The 21,641-nt window shown below is 34.9% G+C and overlaps 1 protein-coding gene across 1 annotated transcript in view; it reads left to right on the top strand.

Annotated features, from left to right (window-relative positions):
* Window positions 1–9,414, top strand: part of LOC138704252 (clotting factor C-like) — a 49,717-nt gene extending 40,303 nt beyond the window's left edge. The window contains exon 8 of the mRNA XM_069832127.1: window positions 9,189–9,414. Within this exon, the coding sequence (XP_069688228.1) occupies window positions 9,189–9,284 (96 nt within the window). The 3' untranslated portion in view covers window positions 9,285–9,414. The remainder of the gene's footprint in view (window positions 1–9,188) is intronic.
* The last annotated feature ends 12,227 nt before the right edge of the window (window positions 9,415–21,641 follow it).

Genomic DNA, 21,641 nt, shown 5'->3' with positions numbered 1-21,641 from the left:
AAAATAAAATACAAAATATATATTCATAAATATACTAGTATAGATGCATCCAAAACATATTTAAGGCAATATTAATATAATTATTTTTTTAACCTTACCATACCGAAAAATTGGTGAAGTTCAGCATTTTTATCTCAGAAATGAATAATTCTGTGAACTTGAAATTTATATCCTTAATATATACTACTTTTGCAATTGTAAGAGTATAATTATTATTTTCAGATTTAGTAAAACTATTACCGTTACGGGTTATTAGAAACACAAAATAGCACATGTAACTTTTGTTTATTCAAACAGTTTCCCTGATAACTCAAACAGCTTTTAGTATATCGTAGTGAAATTTTGCGTGAAATTGTATTTCATACTTGAAAACAAACCTATCAAGGAGGATTGGTTTAACACATATAGGCCTACTTCATTATATATATATATATATATATATATATATATATATATATATATATATGTTTAACCTAATAAAATAAAAAATGACTTTGAAATATAAATTAAAAGAAAAATTATTTCTATTAAAAATATTTTAAAAAATTTAGGTCATGTTGTTTATGTGACATTCAGGAATAAAAAAAAAGACTCACTCAGGAATACTGATATTTGTGAAACTTATCAGGAAAACGGCATTTCAATGCACAAAATGCAACTGCCATTTTGAATTGCTAATTACCCGTAACAGTGGTAGTTATACTAAATCCGCAAATGGTATACAATTGTAGAAATAGCGTATATTGAGCATACAAAATTCCAGTTTTACAGATCTATTCATTACTGGGGAAAAAAAATTGAATTTCACTAATTTCTCAGTACTCAAATATTTATATCCTCGTTTTGAAATATGTGTAACCTATAAAGTTATCAAATTAAATATTACCTACAATATATAATTAAAAAATATTACGTACACATATTTTCATGTTAAAATTATTAATTTTTTGGTCCTACAGAATTCTCTGATATGGTTATTTTTCTCCGTCAATAACAAATATATATTTTAATGTTAAGCATTTTCGACAAAAGTAAAAAAGATTCAATGCATACAGTGTTCATACTACATTTTATGCTTTAAAAACTCGTTCAGAATTTCAAAAGAAATATGTCCATTAAATCACTCATATTTACATACTGGCTTTTTGTTAGGTTATTGTTGTTGTTAAATCAACTGTCCGAAGACAGGTTTGATCCTCGTAAGTGACATCAATAAGGCATCATCCATGAGGCAACTATGTCAGAAGATAGTGGTGTAGGGTGACTAGTTCCTTTCAACCTCCATTGCATACATCGCTGACTAGCAACATATTACACTAATCAGACTTCAGATTGATTATTGTTCAGTATAAAATGCCAAGGCCTCATCAGCACTGTATTGGTGATGATATAGATGATTTATATGCCTTTTTATATTTTGTGGCTCTTGTTGGAGTTGTCTGAGTAATTTCTTTCACAACTCAGGTAGTATTCCTTTTACCACTTGCTCTCAGGGATATCCGTATAGCTATTTTAGCGCAAGCTCTTCTTGCGAATGCTCTTCAAATAGTGGTAGTATTAACTTCCTCTTGTTTTTATTCCATTTTCAACAATTTTTTCTCAGCTTCCCCACACTTCCAGTACACGTTCCAGGTTCTCCAACAGAAATGGCTGTATTTTTAGCCAGGAGCACTTTCTCAGGGAACTTCATCTCTCTTTTCAACCAACTGCTACACTTTGTCAAGAATCGTTTCTCAGTCATGTTGCATTGTTTTCAACGTTTATCAAATTCACGTTTAAATGCATTTAAACATTTTTAATATAGTGCAAAATATCTTTCGAACACTCTTCTAAGCCATATTTTTTCCAGTACATATTCATATAAGTATTTATTGAATTGTTTTCCAAGCAGAACGTCGTAAAACTCTCGGCGAGTCACAACAAAACCCGCGGACTGTTGGTTCTTGCCTATAAAGAAAAGGGCAGCAACGCCGGGCAAAAAGTGATAATTGCATATGATATTAGACATATGTAGCTACCATACAGAACCTGAAAGAAAACTTAGACTTATATTTTTTGTATGTCAATTAGAATATATAAATATGAAATATTTACAATACATTGCTCATCTTCCTTGAATAATTAATATAAAATTACATATACTTTCAATACACATTTTAATAAATTAAATAATATTATACCTGTAAGCATAGGTTCTATTTCTTTTCCGTGCAAAAATGTCGCTTGTTTTCAAATTTATAGCCCTTTACCTCACGACTGAACGCTAAGAACTGGCCTCTCCGCGCATACTGCAGACAATGCACCAGTTTCCCTCATGTTGCGATATCGAGAACAAATTCTTAGTCAGCTTCAGTTTCATCATCTATAGATATAGAGCATCCGTGGGGAAAATGTGACTCGCGAGCACATTGTGGCTCGCAATGATAGGTATGCATTTCTCTTACTTTCTACCTCCTCCAACCCCCATCCTCTCACTCACTGGAGTCAAACTCCGTTCCATTTGTATTTGTCTCTAACCTGCGAATGGCGTATCGTCGCAATGTCTCTCTCGAAACATGTACCGCTACAAAAACGGAAGTTTCAAGTAGAATGGGAGGACGCATTTTTTTTGCTGCCAATATGAATGAAAATATTAAATGTATGATTTGTTCACAAGTATTACGAGGAAAACGGTTGTATAACATAAAACGACATTATACTACATGTTACTCGTGAAACATTAAAAGGTTGTGTTATTATTATTATTATTATTATTATTATTATTATTATTATTATTATTATCTCTGTACGTCGATCCTTTTTCAGCAGATGTACGAATAATGCGGTTAGATCTTCAATTTAAACTAACAGATTTACAATATGATGTTAAATGAAAGCTAATTGTAAGGACTTGACAAACTTCGTTCTTTCGCTTGATCTGTTGAGGCCATACTCGCTACAACTTACGTTTGTGAAAAATTATTTTCAACAATGAAAATAGTAAAAACTAAATTTAGATCACGACTGGCAGACAAATACCTTCGTGATCAACTACGACTGGCAGTAAGTGACATAATTCCTGATTTTGAAACTCTGTCGCAAATACATTCTGAAGACAGTTAATTTTAGGTTGTGATAATGTGACCTATGTTTTCTTATTCATTTCTTTCTTCGTTACACGTAACAAACATTATTTTGTAACCTTGTACTGTATAAAATTATATTTAAGTGCTTGATGTACGAAAAACGAAAATCCGTTAATAAGTCAGTTGCTTCATTTCCCCTTCGAGTGTTCGCCTCCATCCATAGGTGCTGTGCACGTTGCAGGTTACACAGTGCCTCGGCGCACGATCACATTTTCGCCACGGCTGATATAGAGTAACAGTAATAAATGGCTAAGTTATAGCTTTGCAAGATAAAAAAATAGTTTCTTCCCCCCTCAGATTGGAATTCTGGCCCACTGTACAATGGTTAAATATCAGTTCTATCGGAGTTTCTAACCGGATGAGAGACCGGAAAATCCCAGACAATATCATAAAAGAATGAAAATAATAAAAAAATATATATTTTTTATCAAAGTGAAAAATGAGTTTAGAAATAAATTATATAAGTTCCTTATTGAAAGGATTGAAATTTGAATATTCACAATTGGAAGTGAGTTAATATTCAAATAAAAGAAATATATTTCGGCCCGGATGTTTAAACTTTTGTTATTTAGAAATGTTTGTAGGTTTTTTTTGTCTCCATGTGTTACCGTCTCTAATGCCAGATTACAGAAATTAATTATGAATCTATCTAGGCTACTTGTTTTACACTGAACGTTGTAACTGGACACAGCCTATGCATGTACAAATAAATAAATAAATAAATAAATAAATAAATAAATAAATAAATAAATAAATAAATAAATAATTGAATAAATAAATAAATAAATAAATAAATAAATAAATAAATAAATAATTTCAAGGGAAAAATTGTTCGGGGCCGGGTATCGATCCCGGGACCTCTGGTTGAACGTACCAGCGCTCTTACCAACTGAGCTACCCGGGAACTCCACCCGACACCGTCTCAACTTTTCCCTTTATATCCACACAACTCGCGTGGGCTGACGAAACGTCAGAGACCCACATCGAGTGCACACAATCTCTGCGTGACTTGGAATTGTGGTTTTCTGTTAACGCACATAGTGACGTATATATTATTACGGTGTCGGGTGGAGTTCCCGGGTAGCTCAGTTGGTAAGAGCGCTGGTACGTTCAACCAGAGGTCCCGGTATCGATACCCGGCCCCGGAACAATTTTTACCTTGAAATTATTCAAATTTGCTTCACAGGGTGCTTTACCTGAAAGACTAAATTTGCAAATGAATAAATGAATGAATGAATAAATGAATAAATAAATGAATGAATGAATAAATCAATAAATAAATAAATAAAATAAATAAATAAATGGTGGAAATTACAATAATACAATAAATAACATTAAAAAGCAAAATTATTTACACTGATTACTTGCTTCACGAGTCTCTACACATTACGAGTGATTGTAAACATTTGAAGTATTTTAAATGGACAATTTCTTCTTCTTTCTGATAAAATACATTTTATCCTTTTCCTAATGAAGTGCTCGCTACTACATCCTTCTATTAGAGCACAGATATCCGAGGGCCTAGTTTGTTTTATTTCGGCATGTTCGCTGAACAGCAGAACTGAAGTGTGTACGCCGTGCTACACTCCATACATACCTATAGGCCTACTGTTCGGAGCCTCTAGGTAACCAAACACAGGATTACACATAACACAAGCAATACAATACCATACATGCAAAACGCAACATATACAGGGACATCATTTTATTTTTACTTCAATTTTTTATTGTACCTGAGTTTTTGAATGTACTTCACTCCCACCCCTTCTACTAATGAAGTTCAACCGTCCTCCACACAGATCCAAGACCGCATATACTGTCATAAGTAGCCTTACGGTAATAGTAAACAGTACGTTCCAAAAATATGTTCGCGTTTTCCAGTCACGAAAAAGCTTTCAATATTGCATCATTTTCGCACAGGTACTGCCGTCCATTTGCCTACGTCGCATTCCGGTATTCCCCACCTGCTTCTATTCGCCTCTCTGTAAAGACTAGTGGCTGGACTGTCTTAGCTCTTTTCGGAGAACATTAATTTCTGTTAGGAATTGGACGTCTGCGTAATATTATACCCATACAACTGTTTAAAATAACTTAAGAAAAAGGGCCTCGTTAAGTAATTAACTGCCACGTGATTTCCCCCCTTTCTACGATCCTGCGACATAACCACTTGGACGGACAGTAGATAGCATGTCTGAGTAATTTTATCTTTTCGGATCGAGCAGAAGTGAAGATTGAATTTACAGTACGTAAGGTACTCTTTTACAGAGTAGGTACAGAATTATTTCAACATGAGTTACTAGTACGAAGGACGAAACTGGTAATTGGAATTACACACATTAGAACTGAAGCCTGTATCGAAATGAACGGCCACCATTTTGAAAAATGTGTTTAAATATCCTTATTATGATTATTTTTCAATTTAACTTCATTCCCTATAGCCTATTGTACGCTAATGTGCTGTATACAGTATAATATACATTGCATAATGAATACGTCCGCATGGACAGCTCAGTTCGTGAGCAAAAGCATTCATTGTTAATACTGCACTATATTTTGATTAAAGAGAAACCTAATGAAAATTATCAAACTCAAAAGTGTGATATTTCCTAGTTTACGTAAATGGATGAACTACTTTTCTTCCCTCCTATACCTAGTAAAGTGATTTGTTTGTATATTACGCCAATATCATCGAACTCCAGTCCTGGAAGGGGATAGCAACCGTTGATCTAACGCAGGCCTGCACAAGGTTTGCGCTCTCCGAGCCGGCTCACAGCTCATGAGCGGAATGCAGATATTAGCTGCGCTTTGTATAGGGTGGTGGACTGGAAGAAGGGATGATCTCGTACAAAATATACACAAAAAGAAGTACTATTACGAGGTTCATGAAATGAATACCCGTTCAGTGTTTGCAAAACTATCTTGGACTTATTAATTAATACAGAAATATTTATTTTATAGAAATAATAGAAATTGTATACCTACTTAAATATACAATATCATTTTGTTATATTTTTATTTATCAATACATGAAAACGAGATTTTATGCTGTTGGCAGCTGAAAGGAACAGTAGCCTACTGATCGTAATGAAACGTCAATTACAGATGTTCGATGCCTGCCTTTATTAATGTTGATTATAGAAAACAGTTGCTCACAAGTATAAATGTTGAGCCAAACATAGCAATCATTTTCACAGCCAGCCTGTGTAGACGTGTATATTATTGCTAATGTTTTGTCTTGTAAAACTAAACCAGGCTAGTAGTATTATTCAAACAATCTTTAGCCCTTAGGTCACATTGAAGATCAATAAGTCCGAGCTGTAAATCGTTAAAAGCTATGTTTTATTCAACGACGCTCACAACTGCCGAGATTATATCAGCGTCACCCGTGTGCCGGAATTTCGTCCCGCAGGAGTTCTTTTACATGCCAGTAAATCTACTGGCATGAAACTGTCGCATTTAAGCACCCTTAAGTGCAATCGACCTGGCCCGGAATCGAACCCGCAACCTCGAGCATAGAAGGCCAGCGCTATACCGACTTCGCCAACCAGGCCCACCTGTAACTTATATGACTCTGTTTCAATTGGTGTTGAAGGAATTTATTATGACTATTTCGTTTATATGACGTCACTCCATTTTCGACCAATGAAGTGTAATGAAATTTTGAATTCCAACCAATCACAGTCACACTTTGCGATAATTTTTGCAGCTAGATTTATCGCTATCAATTTATCGCATGGTCGTTCTTTTGTTTAGTCGTCGTCAACTGTTTCCCCGTAAATTGATGATCATGAATACATTAAGATGCAACTATAGGGTTAAACATTTCTTTAAACTTTAAAGCAATGAATGCAAGATTGATATTGATATTAATTAATATATTTACGCAGTGAAGACGACGTTCAAAACGACGCTCCATGTAGACATAAAATCTTCATGCATATTAATTTAACGTACGTTTTAAACTTAATTCTTTCAATATTCTTCCCAGATTGCATGCATACGCGATTGGAATATTGAACTGTGTAGATGCAGCCTTAGTTCCGTTACACACTACAGCGAGAATGCGTTTGTCGAGCTATAAAAAATGCTTTCCTGTAGCACGTAGTTAACGGTCGAAATAAGGCACAGCTGACACTGGTCGTGCTCACACAGGTAATCTAACCTATAACTGTAGCCTATAAAATACATCTTCGTCTTCCAATTGCATGTCCATTGTAGGCTATCTGAAAAAAATTACATTCCATCATTCAGATTAGATAACTGCGTTTTCAACAATTCTTCATTTAATTAATGTATTAATCAGGTTACTGTAATTATATTATAAAATTTTAAATTAAATCATGATTTCAGCAAATAATGAAAATGTATTTATATTATAATAATAAGAGAAAAGTGCAGTACATGTAATTAACATTATTAAACCTGTATTTCGCTTTTCGCAATTGGCATTACTGAATAATATCGAATTTCTTTATTGCAGTAATCGATATTCATCTATTTCAACTTCACAATGTCTGAATAGGTTAAGTATTCGTAAATATACAATTATTAATATTTTGTGATCTAATTTTAGAGATATATTATTTACATTTTTATTTTATTCACGAAATAGTCCTAATAAATGTCACTCGAGGTATGAGATTTCCCAGATAAATCCACGAACGAAGCTCGTGGATTTATCGGCACATCTCAGACCTCTCGTGACATTACTACAGATAACTTTAAACTTCTTTCCAATTAAGACAAGTAGGTTATTTTACGACGCTTTATCAACAGCTTATGTTATTTAGCGTCTGAATGAGAAGAAGGTGATAATGCGGTGAAATGAGTCCGGGGTCCAACACCGAAAGTTACTCAGCATTTGCTCATACTAGGTTGAGGGAAAACCCCGGTAAAACCTTAACTAAGTAACTCGCCCGACCGGGAATCGAACCCGGGCCACCTGGTTTCGCGGCTAACTGTTACTCCACAGGTGTGGACCTTAAGACAAGATCTTGGAATCTAGAATTAAATTCATTTTGAATTTCAATTAATATTTGTATATAATCGTTTAACATGGCTTCATCACGAGCAGTTTCTATCGTTCGAAAGTAAGCCATATTACCTTTCCGAAACTGACTTACGAAAAATTTAAGTTTACGACTGAAATCCCGTAATATATTCAACATATCAACACTGAGCTGGTCTTTTCCCTGAAGAGAGATATTTAAATTGTTGAAGATTAATATCTTCAGTATCTTTATGTCTGGACTCGTAATGACGCATTGTTATGTTTCTTTCTACCTTTCAAAATGTTGTGGCAGATAGGGCACTGAGTATTTACTCCAGCAGCTATGAAAAAATAAGCATTTTCCCATGCAACATTGAAAGAATTTGCCTGATGATCATTATTCCGTCTTTTAGATTCCTCCATACTGTACTGTAGCAGTAGGTAAGCAAAGTGAAACAGTTACTGAGAATACACACTGCACTCCACTAGATAGCTGAGTGGTCGTTTCCCTCTCCTCTACCTATAGCAAGTCTATGTCATTCTGACGTATCTTCCTCTCCGATTCGGCGAGCGGTAAACACCGCTCTCCCGCTCCGAAGGTGCTTGCGCGCTCGTTGAGCGCTGTTTGTGCAGGTATGATCTAAAGGTATAGCCAGGTTAATATTGGAAATGTTAGTCAAAATAAAGTGATGTCCCTGTACAACATATATAGAGATATGCATAATACAATACAAGCACATTCCCGCATTTCAGCCGAGAAAATTAATTTTCCTGTAGTTATCAAAGCCAGAGTTGTTCTTCGTGCCCAGCTTCACTTCTTTCTCGAAAGAAACCACTCCAAAGATTTCATTGCCCTTAAAAATTTATCGCCTTCTGCCAAGTGTGAACGCGAGAATCTCGATCCAACGGCTAGCATGGTGGCCAAGACCAACAAAGAAGATTCTTTCTTAGTAATAAGAATGAGCAGAATGAGGTAAAATTATATACGGACATGTATTCTAAAACGTTGATGTAAATAGTTTTAAGTATGATATAGGATAGTGGACAAGTTTCTAATTTCCGTATTTTTTCAGGTTGGAATTTATACAAGATGGTTGAAAACAGTACTTCAGTCAATACAGCCACACCACAACAGACAGAAGGAAAATGAAAACAATGTATCTCTTTAAATACTGCATGACTCTTCATATAAGTCAATCATTAAATTACTGTACTTTTTTACTGTTTTAAGTATGTACTTAGAATAATATATCATTATGTAATTCTCATTAGCCAGAATCAATAAATACGCCCTAATTATGTGTATGCATTTTTATGAAAATTATTATATATGTCTAGAAAAAAATGCTCTGGTTCCAGAACTGGTATCTTATATATACAGTAGACTACTTACTTACAAATGGCTGTTAGAGAACCGGAGGTTTATTGTCGCCCTCACATAAGCCCGACATCGGTACCTATCCTGAGCAAGATTAATCCAGTCCCTAGCATCATATCCCACCTCCCTCAAATCCATTTTATGTTATCCTCCCATCTACGTCTCGGTCTCCCCAAAAATACGTTTCCCTCACGTCTCCCAATTAACACTCTATACGCATTTCTGGATTACGCATACGTGTTCCGTGCCCTGTCCATCTCAAACGTCTGGATTTAATGTTCCTAATTGTGTTAGGTGAAGAATACAATGCAAGCAGTTGTGTGTTATTTAACTTTCTCCATTCTCCTGTAACTTCATCCCTCTTAGCCCCAAATATTTTCCTAAGTATCTTATTCTCGAACACCCTTAACCTCTGTTCCTCAAAGTGAGAGTCCAAGTTTCATAACCATTCAAAATAACCGGTAATATAACTGTTTTATAAATCCTAACTTCCTAATTTTTGAAAGCATGCTGGATGTGTTTGTTACATATAGAAAATAAAATTGGAGCGACTTCCTGATAGCAAAGACAAAGAGGTTGTTAGATCTATGGAGTAGACTGCACCACAGTCTACTATATACAGTCGCGAAGCTCAATATGTAGTAAAAATGCAAACATGGGTAGTTGCCCACCACTAGGATCGCTACTAGCGCCTCATCATCACAGATCTCTCCTAGCAGATGACAAAATATGTTACACTTTTGTTGTCGTGTTCTTTTGGAAAAATTAACACCTTCCTTCCATTATTGAAATATTAAATGGATGAAGTTCATTTATTATTTGAATGAAGTATATTAAATTCCATCATAAACTCGAAGATACCTGCAAGAAATAGGTTAATATTATTTTTGTTTGTGCAAAACGAACTGAAATTTACTATAATCGCTTCACTCATTCAAGATTATAGCGATAATGAACTATGAAACCAATAAATATTAATTTACATTTCCTTTTACAACAATAATATAATAACAATAATAATGGAAATATGAATTAATGGAGTAACTTACGTGTACCGGTACTTGTAGTGTAGGCTTACGTAGTTAACAAAGTGGGATGAGGTTAAGCAATAATAAATCACAACAGAATTGGAAATAAAACGTGATCAATAAATTTTATTGTAACAGACTTACTTTTTCTACGTCTCTAGTAAAGTAACAAATAAAAATAACAACAAAATTAACAGCTATGATTAAAAAATATCCTTTGAAAAAAAAAGTAGGCCTAAGTTGTCTGAAAATGTACAATTATTCAAGGAATCAGCTGATACAGACGTAGAATTAGTGCAAAGCTTTTGTTTCTCAGCTGCAGGTAATAACAGAACAGGTTTATTTGAAACATGAAATACAGTAAAGTTGGAACTGCATTCAAGATTAATTTATTTTTGTTTTCATTCATAAATTGTGTGTTTTCGAAATGAAGAGAGCAAAACTTTATATTATTATAAAGATATGCTTCATTCTTTGTCATTAGATCTTCCCTCCTGCTGTTTATTAACCACTTTTTGCATCTAGAAGTAAAATAAGAAATAGATGTTAGGATTTTTCTTCACGAGCATCAATGCGAAATACGCAACGACCTAGCACTCGATGGAAATACGACTCAGTCCACTCTAAATCCAAAGTCGACCGTGGACATTCTATTGTTTCTAGTTGCTAATCGCTTGGAGCGCTTTATCGCGAGATTTGCAAAAAATCACCTCAAGCTTCGCGACTGTATATAGTAGACTGTGACTGCACTATGAAACTGTTTAAATATGAATAAAATATGACTTTTTATAAATGCAAAATTTGGCAATAATATGAAAAGCAAAAAGTGCTCTGGTGCCGCCGACCTCGAAAAATAGTAGCCATCTTGGCGCCGCTGAGACCCACCAGGCCTGAAATACAACCCTGGTGGATAGCAAGCATTCCAGGGCCCCATCCGAATTCAGTCCATAAAATCTGCGTCCGTGCTTCCTCCTCGCAATGTTTGCATATCTATACAGTGTACTTTATGCTTGTAAAATAAGTTTATTTTATATTAGTGCTAATCCAAATTACATCCAACTATGCAAAAAAAAAAAGCCCCATTATTTTAATGTATAAAATAAAACACAATTTTATGCAGGAATAATTAACAATAACTCTTTTAAGTATGAACAATAATAACATATACATGATCAGTCTAATAATAATAACAATAATATTTGTTTACATTACTATGGAAACAAAAGCTCTTAGATTAATTTTATGTATGATAAATATTCATAAGACTCACCAAAATGTGATCAGGAAGCGAGCAAGACGAAGAAACAAGACGAACGTCCAACGCACTTCACTTCCGTAAGTAAAATAACGACTGCTTATGAAGTATTCGAAATGAATATTAATGTAACGCACCCTTTCGTGGTAGTGTTGTGTTCTCGAGTAAAGACTATATTACGAAACAGACTAAAAATGAACACCAGTATCCCGCCTGTTTAACTGCCTACGGCACTTCACTGCACTTTATATTTATTTTTCACAATTTTCGGTCAATCACACAACTATATTTGTTATATTATACTGTCAATTTTCATCTCTTTCAAAACACTGTTTTATACACAAAATATACAGTTCCTATGCGTGTAAAATATAAATAAACTACTATCATATACACTATAATAACTTAATATTAGACGTAATTATAGCACGAAACACTGTACTAATACAACAAACTGCAGTTCTGTATGTCAGAATCGACTACCAAACCCCAACAGACTTCCTGTACATAGTTCACAGCGTAAGCAAAAATCTGTGTTGAAGGGGTGAATCATCGCGAAGGCCCCGGGTGAATGCTTTCAGTAACGGATACGATTACAGGAAAACGCAGTAAGTGCATTGACGTCAAAGCACGTTCGTTACCTTTCCTTTGGTTATTTAACGACACTGTATCAACTAAGTTATTATCGTCGATGGAATTGGTAATAATGAGATGGTATTTTGGCGAGATGGAGCCGAAGATTCGCCATAGATTACTTGATTCTATTTAGCCCAAGCGGGAATCGAACTCACGCCCGAGTGCAGTTCCAGATGCAGTTTACTTGCGATCAGGTGTCACTAATAGCACAGTCTAGTATATACAGTCGCGAAGCTCAATACGTAGTAAATATGCAAACATTAGGTAGTTGCTCACCACTAGGATCGCTAATATCGCCTCATTACAGGCAATGCAAAATAGTACCGTCACAGTCTATTGTTTCTAGCACCCTCAAAACTCAAGCTTCGTGACTGTATATAGTAGACTGTGCTAATAGGACATTTGTTCGCATGTTACCTGATGGTATCAGACATTAGTTTCAGAATCAGCCGTCTTGGTAGCCAAATTGACAGAGCGCTCGCTTACGATGACCGCGGCCCCGAGTTCATATTTCGTCCTTGTGGAACTGCATTTGTTGTCGACAAATTTAGTTACGTTTATCTGAATACGTATGTAATTAAATACAGACTTTAAAAGTTTCCAAAAATGATCATTACTTTTATATGAAATTCAAATAACACACAATCTTTTATTCCCGTTATCAAAAGAATGGTTTTCGAATGCAAATACCCAGATTTAGTATTTTTTATCTGTATATGTCGTTTAGTAAACTGTTCGAAGACAGGTTGGAACCTGTCTTCGGGTTTGGGTTGGGCTTGAGTGATAAATTATAAGCTAATCTGGGTTTCGGGTCGGATTCGGGTGCAGTTCAGATCGGGCCGAGCCGAGCCTAAGAATTTCGGCCCATGCAGTCCTCTAGTCCACATCAGGAGGAAAGACCCGGAGAGCCCTGGTACTTCTCTGTAGATCTACGAGTTGCCTAGACCCACCATCACTGTTATCTACCAAACTTACCGCGAGTAACATCCACCTTGGCGGGTGATCGATTCGACACCATAAAAACATAAGTGGTGTCCTATTATCGGCACAGATGATAATGAAAAGGGAACTGTGGCAAGAGTTGGTAGAATGACGAGGAAAAAACGGGAGAAATCCGAGAGAAACACCCACAATGAGGCCACAGGGGTCAGAAATAGCTGCCAGAGACATTACTCATTGTCAGTAGGGGCATGCCAGTCTCCCAGGTAAAACAAAATAATAATCAATGCCTGTGTATGATAGAACAGAGACGAGACAAATACCGTTACGAAATACAAATCAGAATTAAACAATACTTAGCTTACGATATCTTATCGGTAGTCCACTCTTCTGGATGGATGTCAGGTGGACGTATAATCGTGCATGCATTAAAATCTTCATATTATTAGCATTGAACATATGGAGGCTGTTCCAGCAACTATTTAGGGTAAGGTTGCCTATATCGCACCACTTTAGCATTTATAATTTTTATTGAACAATACAGTTTTTATTTTCTGCATTCTTTTACAGAGATACATTTCCAGAACATTTACGTTTCATGTAAAAAAGAATCCTTGAATTTGATTTAATATTTTTTAATTAAAATTACATTTTCGAAACACATGTCAGTGGTGCCAATTAGGCAACTAGTTTCCTAAATAGCACCTGCGGTTTCTTAAATCGCACCTCTTTATCTGCAGGGAACAGGATGAAGGAAAGCTTTTAATATTGAACATATTGAAGAGTATTTGAATGAATAATGTAATAAATGCAAATTACAAGTTTATTGAAATTAATGAAAGAGAGTAACGCATCTTCAAATGAAATTGAAAAAATAGAGCTTAAATTACGTAACATTTAAACTTTCTGAATACGTTTTTTATTGTTACACATTTGCCATGTGCTTCACCAGGCAGTTCAGACTGTAAACTGCATCACCTTTTCTCCAAGATTACCTCGAAGCCACCTAAGAACTGCTTCATGATATAGCTGTCTGAAATGATTTGAAGATAGAAACATCTAAAGGCTGGGCCTTTGAGTATTATGACGAGGAAGCTGAAAGAGGAGCATACCATTTTCCCGAGATAATCTAGCTTCTAAATATTTGGAATGGGTCGTATAGGTGGACATACAGAAGCAGCACTTTTTTCTATGGCAGGTTTGAGTGGCAAATAAAATGTTTGAGCTATTCGACAAGTAGTTCACTGTTGATGTAACCTGACTCAGAACAAACAAATAACGATCCTGGAGGAGCACCAGCTGATAATGAAGGATGCACTGTTTGACGTTTAAACATTATCACAGGTGGCACAAAGTACCTGGTGCGCTTGTGCAACACACACTTGTTGTATTAACGCTCTTTTCACCACTTGATATTGCACCCACCTCATGCATTCCTAGTTCAGTTAAAATTTTTGGGGCCTTCTTTTGTACGGTTATAATTGCTACAGTTGCTCATATCGCACCGGTGCGAATTAGGCACCTAAAAAGTGGTGCGAATTGAGAAACTACGCCTTAAGTTATTTCCTTCATTCTAGCCTATAATCACCACATGCTCGAAAATCCTACTAAGTTAAATGTTCTTTAATATCTCTTTAAACGAATAACATCTTAAGATTATGGATTCCTTTGCATACAAATCCGTTATTTATTTACAAAATGTTAGCTAAATATACATCCACCTGAGCGATTATATTAGATACACTATCACCACGCTGCTGACACAAAGAAGTGGCAGAAATCAAGTGACATAGTGGAAGTTCCTACGAAGGATACACGGGAAAAATTATCAAAGTCCATAAAAAAATCGAAATTGAGTTAATAATGCCATCTTATAGTGGAAAGGAAGTACTATCATGTGGTCTAGCTAGTAATAAGAAATAATCGTTCTTGACATTCCACTACGTCAATTTCTATCAAATACACATATAAGAAAGTATTAAGTGCTTAAACTTTAAAATTCGTTTTTCTCGAAACTTTCTAAAATGGACCTTGATCGTTATTCCCGTGTACCCTTCATATGGTAGATTGTAACAATACCACTAGATGCCACACTGCAGTGGTGCGATTTAGGAAGCGGTGCGATTTATGCTACTCTACCCTATTTCCAGTATGTGATCACATATGGTTCTTCTTCAAATTTGCACATTTATTTGTTCCATGAAATTTTTTTGTGTTAAATTTTCCTTTCCTTTACATTCACACTCTTAATGAATTCATAGCGTAATCTGTCCAAAGTGAATAATGTTACGAAGCAACAGAAAGCAATGTATAAAGTTTGTTTCTATGTTGTTGTGTCATTGCCGACTAGATTTTTAAAGCATTGCTGAACAGACTACGCCTTCTATTATTCAATATTGCACTTACCTAGTAATTTTCATGAATTCTTCTTCATGCATATTATGCATTAATTCAGCGGTCATCAGCACAGTGCACCTTTGGGCTAGCGTCTCTTACCTGCGGGTAAGAGATGCACGCTAGGATATCCTTGGCTGCTGGCGGGTATGCAGTAGGCTAGTATTCCAGTGGCGGGGTTTCGTTCGTGCCAGAAATTACGTAAGCAATAGGGGCCGTATTCATAGACTTTTTAGCGCGAGTTTCCGGTGGATGATCAGCGTTTTTCGTATTCATAAACCAGTGTTAGCGATAGGATATGATTTGAATTCTGTACAAGTAACCAATGGATAGCCGAGGCTAGCTTAGTACGCTCGTAGCGCGTGCTGCGAAATGTCCATGAATAGCACCCTATGATGCACACAGTGTTCACGTATGCATTAAAATAAACATATTTTATATAATTAATAAATACTCAGTAGCTATGTTCGTTTATAATGTCAATAACCTAAAAATATAGGTCTCTTCTGAAATTACTGAGAGGTCCAATGAAAGAAGTGGACAAGCCATAAATCCTGAGTAATATGTAGAATATCTCATTATTTCACTGGGATTTTTATCTTTCATCTGAGCCCAAATTAAATAGTATGAATAATTAGCACTTGAGATAGATAGAATCGAGAAATTGGTACAAACGGTTTTTCGAAAATTTCATAAATTAATATCTGCCGAAATTACATTCCTAAAAAAAGATATGCACGGATCAAATTTATTTTAAATTTAAAAGTGCCCAAAAAAGAATGGCTCATGCGCTAGGGCAGGAAAATGAAACAAGACAGCTTCAGTCCACAGATTATTATTATTATTATTATTATTATTATTATTATTATTATTATTATTATTATTATTATTATTATTATTATACGTATTTTACTTATTTAATATTCTCATAAATTACAAAATTTTAAATTTCGGAAAAATTATCTTCACATTGTACCTGCCTCTCCGTATGTATGTATGTATGTATGTATGTATGTATGTATGTATGTATGTATGTATGTATGTATGTACACTACAAATGAATATTCACTCGGTGGCAGTGATATATAATATACAATAATATTACAATAATTACAGTAATAAAATTACAATAATTACAGCAATAGAAATAAAATAAAATTATTATTATTATTTTTTATCACTGTGCTGGACTTTTATTGGACAATGGCTGTTGTCGAGCACATAAATATCAATAAATAAATAATTATTGTTATTATTATTATTATTATTATTATTATTATTATTATTATTATTATTATTACTATAGTGACATTAATACCAATAATAAATATAAGAAATTTATCTGAATTTCAAAGTATGTCATTCTAGTGTTAACATACATACATGCATATATACATACATACATACATGCATAGGTACATAGGACCTACATAAGTGTTCTGCCCATAGGCAGATCTTTCACTGCAAACTCAGCATTCTCTAAACTTTCCTATTTTGTGTCTTCCTCTTAAGGCCCATTCACAATGAAAACGCAAACGTTACCGCAACGTTAGCGTAAGACATAAAGACGTGGCTCCACTAGCATATCCCTTAGTATTGTCTCATCTTCTACATCATTACTTACTTATGACTTTTAAGGAACTCGGAGGTTCATTGCCGCCCTCACATAAGCCCGCCATCGGTCCCTATTCTGAGGAAGATTAATCCAGTCCTTACCATCATATCCCACCTCTCTCAAATCCATTTAAATAATATTTAATAATATTATTATCCTCTCATCTACGTCTCGGTCTCCCCTAAGGTCGTTTTCCCTCCTGCCTCTCAACTAACACTCTGGGGCTAGAATCTCTTACCCGCGGAAAAAGCAGTGCACTATGGTGCACTCCGTAGCTGCTAGCGGGTATGCTCTTTATCTCTCCGTGCTGCACGACGGTACACACGGGACGGCACTGCGTATCCTTTGCACATTTCAGCGAGTGCTGACGACCACTGCTCTACAGTAGGCCTAATATGCATTTCTGGATTCAACCATACGTGCTACATGTCCTGTCCATCTCAAACGTCTGGATTGAATGTTCTTAATTATGTCAGGCGAAGAATAGCCTACAATGCGTGTAGTTCTGCGTTGTGTAACTTTCTCCATTCTCCTGTAGGCCTAACTTCATCATCTTAGCCCAAAATATTTTACTAAGCAACTTATTCTCAAACACCTTTAACCTCTGTTCTTCTCTCAAAGCGAGAGTCCAAGAATCACAACCATACAGAACAACCGGTAATGTAACTGTTTTATAAATTCTAACTTTCAGATTTTTTTACTAACAACGCCATATCATCAGCAAATCTTATGCACTTTATTCTTCTTCCTCCTACTTTCACCCCTTCCATTTCTAGTGTTTAATCAGCATAAATGTTATTTATGTAGAAGTATTTTTATTAAATTAAAAAACTCACGTTTAACTCGAAAACTTTAGGCAATGGAAACATTTCGAAAACACGATGGTTTCTATGAGAATCCGCAGTTCTAACAGAAAAGTTTAGTCACTCTACATACGGAAGTGTGCCAGAAAAATACTCCTTCGTTTAACAGCCGTAACATGGAAACTAGTATACAGTAGATTTTGAATAGCGACCATTTTTAAAACTAATTTTCATTATTTCTAAACATTGCTCTCGCTTTGATCCCTATCCAAAGTAAAAAATAAAAAAGTTTACCGCTTATCAACTTTTGAGGGTGTTAATGTCTACTCGTATTTTGAACAGGTGACTTTGAAGTTAGTATTCTTTTCCTCACTTTCCAAAAAAGATTTTGATTCAAAATTTTTTCTATGCTTTCCTTAGACATATATCTATGAATCCTAAAAATTACAGCGCGATTGATTGATTATCATAGGAGCTACGCATGATAATGTTTAATGGTGCGGCAAATAGCGTCCTCGTAAGCAACTGATCGCTGTGACTGCTTTCTCCCTCTCGCTTGCACCACGGTGCATTTTCTGATACACTCCTTACACGATACCTATTTCAGCGAGTGTTGTCGACCACTGCATTAATGGATGTTTGCAGCCACATTTTCTGTTTCGTGATGAGTGTATTAAATGTTTGTCAGTATGCAATCCAGTCTGCCATTTTTATGAATGTTTTACAGTAATTTAACATATGAAATCTTGCGTTATCGCAATATCGTAACCCTATCGGAACGGATTCCGTATCGCGTCTGTTTGGGAAAGCCTTAATACGTGTATTGAAATTATCCAGGTTTTCCTTAATTTACATTATAGTACTGAATATGAAAAGGGACGAGAGAGAGAGAGAGAGAGAGTGCCAAAATTCTGTATTCCTTAGGTCCTGATGATATTTATAGATTGGAAATCGGTCTATACTGTATTGTGAGCTTTTATACCTGTTTTCCTGAATGCAACGTAGAAAGTTAGGTCTACTTATGTGCCAGTAAAATGCAGAATGTTAGGCTCTATTTCAAATCGAGCTTTTGATTTTTAAGTCTGTATTGTTCATATCTTGTTTATAGTTCGCGTGTGTTTTTACAGCACTTGACCATTATGTTGATAACAAACGATTGCAAGAAAGCGAGAAATTTTACGGTGTTGATTAAACCAATTTTCCGTCTCAAATGCGTTGATGGATATAATATTATTTTCATTCGTTATTCATGTCGTTATTTTGTGTACTTAAAGAGATTGTTCTCCCGTTTTTTACACATACAGGTAGGCAGACAGGCAGATCATTTCAAACACTTCCACATATGCAGAACACATCACAAATGCTAACCACACATACAGAAACATCAACACTGACATGGAAATTCTACACATGCAACCAAAAATCCAGAAACTAAACACACTAGAACAATACGGAATATACAGACACACAAAAACACATCCAAATGGAATTCTCAACACACAACTAAATTTCAGAACACACACACTCTTTGACACCACATTACACTACACAAACACACCCCCACAGGAAACAAAACAAAAGGCCCCAAGACCAGCAACAACCAGTTCTGATGATGGCCGATAGCAGGCCGAAACATGTTAAAAAGGTAACATAAAATTTAATGCGTGAAATACACATAATACGTTTTCCGAAGTGATATAGTGTTTTAAAAGTTGTGTAATCAAGATGTATACACAAGTTAAGTTACAACTTTGTACTCACTTGTTCTTTTTACAGTAGGCCTATTTACCCTCTTATGAGTGTTAAAATAAAGTTTCCAGCAAATGTTGTGGGTGATTCGCTCGTCAGCTCTCCTAATAGAAAACAGGCTAAACTGTTTTGGGGTGTATTTTCCTTGCTCCTCTCTTTATGGCCATCATGACAATTCCATCAATTGTATTGTAATATGCTTAAAGACGTAATTTCTCTGTGATGTCATTGCGAATTTAACAAATTATAAAACAATGTGTATACAGTTAATATAAAAAATCAGAATTCTTTCTTTGATATATAAGTTGTAACAAAATTTGTGGGGATGTAGAGAGTGAAATGGTGAAGATATTTCACCAGGAACCCATGACCAGAAATAGAGAATTGGAGTATGTACAGCAGTGTGAGTTGTTGCTTTTCCTGTTCTTATGATGGCGTATTTGGTGATATAGTTGTGTATGGAATTTGAAATCCATTACATATATTATATATATATGTGTGTAATATATATATATAATGAATTTCAAACTCCAAAATTTTTTCCATGCCAAACTTAATCTTCTTCTTATGTCTTTCTCTCTCATACAAAGAGTGCTCTGTAATAATTTCTTTGTATTATAATAGATTTCTCTTTCTCTTGTATCGAACATCATTTGAGAGTTACTGAGTTTGATAGATGAAATAAGGAGAGTTCATTTATAATTAAAAAAACATGCGCAAAAACTCTCAGTATTCTATTTTTATTTATTTCGCAATCATAATTTAAAATGCTGATCAGCGCTGTTAAAAATTCAAAATCACAGTGAACGTTGATTGGAAAGGCTCCCACACTACTGTTTCTGCGTATGCTCGCCGTAATTTCATCATGGATACGTGAACTTAATCATTTAATTTGTGTCCATAGAATACGTCCTGCACGGTTCATATTATGTACATTTATGAAGGTACCTATGATTATCAAGACATTATCGCAATATTACAATTGTAAAACAATTTTCCGATTCTCAATCTATTACAAAAATGAAATTCTAACAACTAGAAAGTTCAAGAAGACGTAATTTTAAAAGTAAATAAATCTTTAAATGTAGCGAAAAGATACATTAGACGTAAGTTGATTAATGGAATCAGTAAAATTCCCGTTTACATTGAATTTTACAGGTTGAAAGTGTTTGCGAATATAGTATAGACCATATTTTAAATTACAGAGTTACTGTCATTATCAGAAATATCAAATTTAATTTGATTCAAGTTAATTTGAAGTTAACAAATTGAAACTGTGGGTCAATTTTTCATAGTCACTGAGTTTCATTTTGTTTTCAGTCTTCAATCGCTGATGTGAAATGTTAAAATGTTAGTGTAGTTACAGAATGAATTTACTGTTTAATATCAGAACTCAACAGCTTTTAAATCACCTTGTCTTACACGTGCACAGTACATTATTTGTGACCAACCGCGTTACAGCGAAACAAGCTAGTAGCCACTCATATGAAGGGTCAGCATTCAATCTGCAGCAAATTCTATGTTGAACATAGCAAGTGTGGCTTAAGATTCTACGCACAATAAAATTCAGTTCCACATTAATTCTTTCTTCATCGACTTTTCGTTGTTTTTCTCCTTCCTCCTCTCCTAAATAGAAGAGAAGGCCTTAAGGCCTCAATCCTGTCAGATTAAATAAAGAATTATTATTATTATTATTATTATTATTATTATTATTATTATTATTAATAGA

This window comes from Periplaneta americana, chromosome 8, assembly GCF_040183065.1.
Source record: "Periplaneta americana isolate PAMFEO1 chromosome 8, P.americana_PAMFEO1_priV1, whole genome shotgun sequence".
NCBI lineage: Eukaryota > Metazoa > Arthropoda > Insecta > Blattodea > Blattidae > Periplaneta > Periplaneta americana.
The sequence above is the reverse complement of the archived record's forward strand: the minus strand, read 5'-3'. Positions and strand labels throughout refer to the sequence as shown.